At 38.8% G+C, this 8481-nt stretch overlaps 1 protein-coding gene across 1 annotated transcript in view; it reads right to left on the bottom strand.

Annotated features, from left to right (window-relative positions):
- The window catches only part of si:ch211-158d24.2 (multiple epidermal growth factor-like domains protein 9), a 30214-nt gene that overhangs the window by 8389 nt on the left and 13344 nt on the right, over positions 1-8481 (bottom strand). The window contains exons 3-4 of the mRNA XM_035659169.1: positions 5310-5449; positions 1477-1626 (exon numbers count right to left, since the gene is read on the bottom strand). Of these exons, the coding sequence (XP_035515062.1) occupies positions 1477-1626; positions 5310-5449 (290 nt within the window). The remainder of the gene's footprint in view (positions 1-1476; positions 1627-5309; positions 5450-8481) is intronic.

Raw genomic sequence — 8481 nt, 5'->3', positions numbered from 1 at the left:
TTAGCAGCAGCTCGGCTCGCAGACCCTCGGCTCGCAGACCTTCCGGAACGTCCTTTGTCTGCCCAGTAGCATGGGAGAAACAGGGATTTTTAAGGTGGAACTGCTTTATTCAGATTTTTTAGAGGGTCCAGTTGTTTTGGAGAAATTTAGAACCATTAAAAAACTCCTTGTAGAACATCAGTTGCTGTTCATTAAGTGTGCTGTTGGGTGCACAACAGACGAAGCCAACCTAGATGTACGTAAATGCCTTTTTGGAAACAGGCAACAGCCTGTCAAAGTCACAGTCATTTTGGTCACATTAGGGAGTGGTGTGCAGAATCAGTCACCACAGAATCAATGTGGATTCTGAGGCAGATATGTAAATGCACCTCTCTCCACAAGTAAATGAATAGAGACTGGAACTAATAGCTGAATTTGGCAGGTTTTTTTGTCTGGTTAGAGACATTTGGAGAGCAGATTTTTTTCTGCAGCGTTAAGCCACTAGAGATGTGTTGATTCATGAATTATTCATGTGAATAGTACTTGAAGGTAAAAAGGCCTCTCAGTTCACTAATGGAAGTGAATTTAAATTTCAGCTTTGCTCTGTGTTCATGGTGAGATTGAGTTGGTAATGCCGTAAAAACCATCAAATGGTTTTAACCAACCACAACTGACACAAACTCTCTGGACTCTGAGTGTAAGGCTTCTACAAAACTGATGCACTTGCAACACCCTCACCTCACCCTCCCATTCCAAACGTGCAGGAGAAATTACAGTGGTTGGGGACAAAAAAACATTAAAGGCCCTATCTAGAACCAGTGTTTGGTTTGTTCGTTCTGGGCTACTGTAGAAACATGGTGGTACATGGCAGCCCTCTGTAGAAGAGGATCCGCACCCTTTGTAGATAAAAACAGCTCATTCTAAGCTAACAGAAACACAATGATTCTCATTTTCAGGTGAGGTCAAAAATGTAATTTTTACAACTATGAAATCATGATGATGTGACATTTGTTGGAGTCTGTACCAAACAAACATGTTTTATTAAATTTAGAAAACAACATTTGTAGATAAGGGGATCTCTGCAGCACTACAGTACTTCATTATAATGCTGTTTGTCACACATTTGACCTTTACCAAACAAACTGCAGCATCTGTGATTTGGATGCACTCGGCCATATTTTGATAATATTGCAAATAATTGTGCATCGTTGGCTTCTCTCCTTTTCATCTCGTCTCCCTTTGACTGCATTTCTCTTATTACCTTAGATAACTGGCCAAAGGTCGACGCCCTGATGTCACGTTGAGATACTTAAAGCACTTCTAGGGCACAGTTTGACAGAGGAAAACGTTTCTAAGACATTATCAGTGTCAGAATGCCCAGGATCAGCACTGACTTAATGCTGTGTATCCAGCCAGTGAAGACAAACCTGCTTAATCACAAGGATCAAGAACTGAGCTAATGGCCTGACGTGTGGCTGTGAGCAGCGTGGGACTGACCGGTGTGACAGGTGCCGCTGGAGGTGAAGTTGGAGCAGGGACACGGTGCACAGGCTTCAGTCAGGGCAGTTCCAGGGTTGCGGTAAAAACCAGGCTTACACTCATCGCAGTTGGATCCCTGGGTGTTGCCCTCACAGTTCAGACACACTCCTGGATGACAGAACAAAGGTCACATGATTATAGGGGGATTTCCTGGATCTGCACACAAAGTGGTTATAGAACTCTCGCTACCTTTTTTATAAATTAATCAGAGTTTTGAGTGGTGCAGCTAGCAGCTGGTGTTCAGTTTCTCTCTGACCATTTCATACCAGCAACATTACAAAGTTTCATGTGTTCACTGCTCCACTAGAACCACAGAATGACATCTTTTATGTGCCACATCACCTTGACCTTATCAGGTTTTCTTCGTATATCGCTACACGTTGCTGAGTTTTATCAATTACATGTTACAGAAACACAAAAAAGAGTTGAAACATGATCAATCCACCCACTCTTACCCTAAGAAAAACTTGCTTATTATTCTAACCTTTATTATATTGAGGAATGTCATAGAAATCAAGTTCTTTTCTGCAAGAGCAGAGAGGGAACACATACTAAAAACATATCCAGTCATAAAAAAATCAAATCAATTTAGCAAATAACAAATTATGATGCTTATTCTGTCCATAATAATGGTAGCATAAATAAATGAAAAATATTGTTTAGATCAAAGTTTTTTTATTTACAAAGGACCAGTGTATAGGATTTAGGTTTCGACTCTTTTAAAGAAATCATTTTCCAGGAGATTTTATTAATAAGGCAGAATAGCACTTGCTCAATAAGGGTCATGTAATTTACCAGTAGGCCTAGTATTGAACTTTTTCAATGATTAAGGGTTCATGATGAAGTGTCAGGTGCCAATTTTTCCCCACTGTGTACTGAACTGAATTGACTTACAGTTTACAGTAACAGTTTTCACCACTAACGTGACTTTGGCCACAGCCCATTAGTTAGTTCAAATTAAGCAGAATTTATTTGTCTTGTGTTGCATCTGTATCATATCTTATTCTTTATTGTTTATTTAATACTTATATATTATTATTTTATATTTTGTTATATGCTTAATTGAAAATGTGCACAACAATTTGCCATGTGGTCATTATATATAAACAATTTTTCACTGAATTTAAAGAAATTGTGCATCCTTGGATATTGAATTACCTATATCTGGATTCGAGATTTTGATCATATCACACAATTATTATTTTAAACATGCAGAAGATGTAGATGTATTATATTAGCCCAAAGTCTTGCCTGCAGGCTCCATCAACAGGATAGGACAGCCTGTATGATACCCGAGAAGTGAACCCGGGGGAAAAAAGGGTCAGCGAATCACTCGCTGTAAACAGTTTTTGAAACTCAGATATCCAGAGTTAGTTCTGGCTTCATATATTACATGAAGTTAGCATATTCACTGCCACATTTTTAAACTACCTTGCAATACTGACTTTTGTACATTTCATTACTTACATCACTTGCATAAAAAAAGTTATATTGTCCGAATGTCAATAACTCATAATAATAAGTCATAAATTGTTATTATTGTAAATATTTGTGATGGTATCACTGCTCTGCTGTTTGTGGTTGAGCTGTTGTGCCTCCATAATCATACATAGAGGTTATGTAGACATGACGGAACCTGTCCACGGACAACATTATGCAACAGCAGTTTCAATCATGAGCCTTGAAAGAGATTGCAGGCTCCCCTTTAACCCATACATTAACTGAATGTCAACAGTGGAGCTGATAATAAGTCAAATCAGCTGCTGAAAGCTGCACATTAAAGGTTCAGTTGTGGGTTAAAGAGAAGTTATGGACTAGTGAGGAGAAACAACAGCTTTCATGCAGGTTTTGTTGATAAATGATGGTTTCCTGAGTAGAATGAGGCTAAATGAGTTTTATAGGTATTGTGCTACATTGAAACAACTTGATTTAAAGCTGCAGTAGGTCACTTAAAAAAATCTGGTTCCTCTGGCTCTAACCAGTGCTCCAAATGGCATTTGCAAGAATTCACTGGGCCTGAATGAAAACAACCAATCAGAGCCTAGACAGACAGACAGTTGATTGATTGAAAGGAGTTTGGTCTAGACCTGCTCTATTTGAAAAGTGTCCTGAGATAACTTCTGTTATGAATTGGCGCTATACAAATAAAATTGAATTGAATTGAATTGTTAACTCTCATTGCCAGAGACAATCAACTATCTTCAAGCTTTCAACCCAAATATGACAAAAAGTTATTTAAAAAAAAAACAAATTACCTACTGCAGCTTTAATGCATTTCCAACACCAAAATGTATAGAGCATCAAGGTTTCAGAGGTGAATATCAAATCATAAAACTACTCATCCTTATTTAAAATTTGGCAATTTCTCTGCATTCTTATCAAGTCTGAAAAGTCAGTGTAGGGACAGTCTACCTCTGCTCTGTTGGACATGACAAGTTTCTGTATCTTCTCTTTATCTGAGGTCCACAGTGTTTGGGATACTGTATAATTTGCTTTTGCACAATGTGTTCTTGTGTAAGCGGCCCTGGGGAGAGGCCAGGGTCAGTCTTTAAAGGGAGCTGTCAAACCTAAGCTATGTTAATCCATGGCACTGTGAACACTGAGCCCAGGCAAGGCTACAGCACTCCATCTGCCCCTGCATTATAATGGAAAGACATATGGCTTCTAAAACTAGACCCCTCCCACTACCACCCTGACCCCCTCCACATTTCCTCCTGCCTGTCTCTAGACAGTCTCAAAGCCTGACTGCCGGGAGGAGAGCAGCAATCCTGCTTTGCATGTGAGCAAGGACACAGAGGAGGATAAATACACCTTAAATCACACACTGTATTTGTGATACATTTCAATCATATTACAATCCATTTGCTTCTGATTCACCACACTTCCTGGTCTCCTTGAGTTCCATCTTATGAACTGAAATCTGTTGTGGTTCAACAGTAAATATTGACTTACGTAACAGGAGGGTTTGTGTACAGCCAAAGTCTCTACTCAAACACAGCAGATTACTGTCAGCATACAGTGCCGAGGTGTTAACCTGCACAAAGCTTCAAGTTCAATTTACGAGGAACCTATAAGCATTTCACTGGTACAGATTGGACCGTTAAGCTTCAGCCTTCAGCCAGAGTCCATTTGTAAAATAACTGCATGATGAAAGGAGCAAACAGAGCTGCTCCTAGATCAGTGATGCCAATGTTAGGGCTTTAGAGGGGAAATGCAGGCTATGGAGAGTGTTTGAGTGATAGAGATTTAGTTTGAACAGAACAGAACAAAAGAGTCTAATTAGAATAGCAGATATTAACAACTTTATTAAAACATTAAAAACTGTCAATCTAGGCAGTGCAAGATGCTGTTACTGCATTGACCATTTCATTCCCTGATATTGTTAGATGGGCCTGGAACCTCTACACTGTACAACAAGTGCTCCTACAGAGACTTTCACACCTTTCATTCACACACCCATACATCACAGCTGCTTTTCCTACTCTCTTTGCTTGTTTCGACTTTACTCAACAATAAAACTGGTGTCCCCATGAGCTTACAATGAGTACACAGATATAGATAAGGTAAAGCTGCGGCATTATGTTCTTTTTTTAATTTAATGTAATTAAATCTAAATCTTTAAATGCAAACTTTTATAGATCCTACACATTGTGGAAAAATCATTCCATCAAAGGTGACCAACGCTGACTCTGATTGAGTGTTATTGAGAAAAAAAGAGCAGCCAGTCAGTTAAATTAGAAAAGTGACACAGTGCATCATGCCAATATTTTCTATGTCCTCAGCAGACTCACCCGACTGTGGATGGCAGTAGTTGGTGTGGTTGTGACACTGGCAGGGCCGGCAACCAGTGCTGCTGAAGTGGAAGAACCCCGGGTGGCATTCGTCACACTTGGGTCCGTACACTCCCGTCTTGCACACACATATCCCTGAGCTGAAAGAGGCAGAACAGAAGACAGAATCAATAGTGTGCAAAACACAGATAGCTTTTCATTTAATGCAACAGAATGCCAAGGTGTGAAGGGAGCCGTGTGTGTTTGCTTTCTGGACTGCAGCCCTGACAGCTGACGTCCAGACTGTTGTGGTGATTCCACACTTGACTTCCTGCAGGTTCTCCCATCCATCCATCTGCTTCCTATAGCTCTGCTCCAGGTATGAAGCAGCCGGAGTCACTTACAGTTCCGTTTCTCCACTAAAATGTTTGGCATGTTGGGCAGTGCATAAAACCTGTTCCCCACGTGCATTTCCTAAGAAGTCATTCAGTCTGTATCTAAAGGATTGGTCAACCAAAATCACAAGATAACACAACCTCACCTACCTACCACTAGTGTTAATCTAGCTATACACATAGTTTTTGTTTAATTTGACCTAGTTCTGAGATTTCTGCTGCCATCCCGATACAACAAATTCATTATGTGGTGATCAAACAATTTTTTCAAAAACAATGTTGCAAAGTTATATATATTGGATAACCAACACACCTCACTGTGTACAGTTTTAATTAACCATAGTGTGCATCTCGAACAAATCTGAGATTTTAAAAAAGCCACACTATACTGCGAAAAAACGTAATCTCAGGAAAGAAAAAAAGCCTTGTTTCTGTGCAATGAGTCTTATTTTTTTGTCTAAAAAGAAAAATAATCTTGTCAAGAAAGTTTTGCATTAGAAAAGTAATCTTGTTTTAAGAACAATTTGTCTAAATAAGATATTACACTAATATTGAGCTAGATTGAACCTTTTACAGATTACAACAATGGTCTGCATGATATCCCAGCAGAGGAACAGATTATTTTCATTATTTTAAGAGTAATACCACTTGCACTTTTTGTTTTGAGACTCATTACAGTCTTTGAGTGGCTAGATTGGTATTCTAGTTTTAAGAATTCTAGCCAAGCAAAACAGATTTTTTTTGCTCAATACAAGAAAATTTGATAATTATTTAACAATATTTGCCTCTTTTCTAGAAGTGCTGTTTTTGCAGTATACAGTCCCAAAGTTAAAAAGGTCAATATTCAGTCTCTCCAAGAAGCATATGTAATCTTTAATCCTCAGTATCTATGTAAATAAGCAATTTGTGGAAATGGCTACAAACACAGTCTTGCTCCTATAGTGATGGCAGCTGAAGGGCACTAAAAAATACTGAAGGGTACTAAAAATACGATGGGTGATATTATGTCGATATCAATGTATATCCCAGCTGAATTGCAGTACTAAAATGCCAAATTATGTTTCAGGTAATTTATAAAAAGTGTCACCTTCACTTAATTTGTCCACCAGAGAGCAGTGAGAAGTTGATTTTTACACTGTAAAATGTCTTGCTAATTATATGTTAAGGTCACAATACTAAATCTATGGTGTGTGAAATAACTATAAACAGAACGAAACATAAGAAATCAGAGCATTGAACATTAAAGCCTTTTATTGGCTTTGTGTGTTTTACGTAACAAGGTCTGACTGCTCTCAGCAGATAATGCCTCCAAGAATGCTCCAGCAAAGTTAAATCCAATTGCATGTGAGCTCTTCAGCAATAACACACACGACTTATTTCATTTGTTAATGTGTCTGTTTCAGGTTGGATCTTCACCATCCTGTGTTGCTGGCTGTTAAATATGCTGCATGCTCATTTATACGTGAGGGAAAAGTGAGAGGCAGCAGGAGATTTTTTATTTTTCCCCAAAGTAAAATCATCCACGGCTCTCTCATCCCACTCACACTCAAGGTAATTTCCTAGGAAAAGTACAATGCTTAAGTCAAGCCTGATCACCCCTCAAACCCAGACAATGGACTCATAATCTGGGGACAATGACTTCAAAACAGTTTAAGTAAATCATGAGTGACTGCGAGCACTGTCCGTGAGCATGTGCGTGGGTCCTCGTACAAATGGGGCTTTGTTAAAACAACTGCACTTAATGCAAATCAGGAGGCCCAAGGCGATGCTCAGTGGGGCGTGGGCTCTGCTGAGGACAAGGCTGGGAGATCAACAGTCCTCATTCTCCCGGATAAACACACACATCCAAACAAAAGCAAAAAATATCCACATGCAGCATCATGACCCTGATTAAATGTAAGTCAGAGAGACAATGTCCAACTGTCACAGAGACAGTGAGCAGAATCTCCACTCACTCCTTGTAAAGTGCTTCCTTTCAAAAAGCTATAATTAATAATAATTAATTAAACTATAAAATTCACTTATGTGAAATGGCAGATTGCCTCCTGGAGAGTAAATATTTAGTACTGAAGGTCTGGAGATTAGGGGTATACTGTTTCTGCAGGTTTCAACAGGTCAAATTTAAGACTTTTTAGGACCATTATGGATGCAATTCAACACCTATTCCATGCCCATACTGGTAAATGGTAACTGGTAAAAAAAAAACTGGAAATTTAAAGTCTGAATTATTGATATGATATTAATTGGTTTATCATCATTATTCAACAACAGTAGTTAATATGTCCCTATTAAATCATTAAATTAAATGTTTTTGTTGTTTTAAACAAAATTTTATGAATCAAAAATTCATCCTTCTGCAATGCCATTTTAGACAAATGTCATGTTATTCTTAGTAAATGGTAAATGGCAAATGAACCTGTACTTGTATAGCGCCTTTCTAGTCTTTTCAGCTCTAGAAATGTGAAATAATTCAAATTTCTGCAGCAAGCATGAGAGCCTGTGTGACAAATCAGTAAGATGGATCCTGTCTGATGGAAGCGGCTTGTCATTCCTCGTGGAAAAATATAGATGCTGAGAAAATGTCAAAGTACACGTCTGTACCGAAAGCCTCATCACTGAGCACATTTCTCTGTATAATAATTGCTGAAATTGACTGTGAATCCTCAAAAAGGCACATCACTTGAGAAGCGTCTCTATGTGCTTTACTTGTGACCTTTACGCATTTCTGGACTGCAGCCCTGACAGCTGACTAACAGACTCTTGTGCTGACTCCACACTTGACTTCCTGCAGGTTCTCC

Source organism: Morone saxatilis, unplaced genomic scaffold, assembly GCF_004916995.1.
Source record: "Morone saxatilis isolate NCDOM2014 unplaced genomic scaffold, NCSU_SB_2.0 Contig16, whole genome shotgun sequence".
Classification (NCBI taxonomy): Eukaryota; Metazoa; Chordata; class Actinopteri; family Moronidae; genus Morone; species Morone saxatilis.
This window is presented reverse-complemented; position numbering and strand designations above follow the sequence as displayed.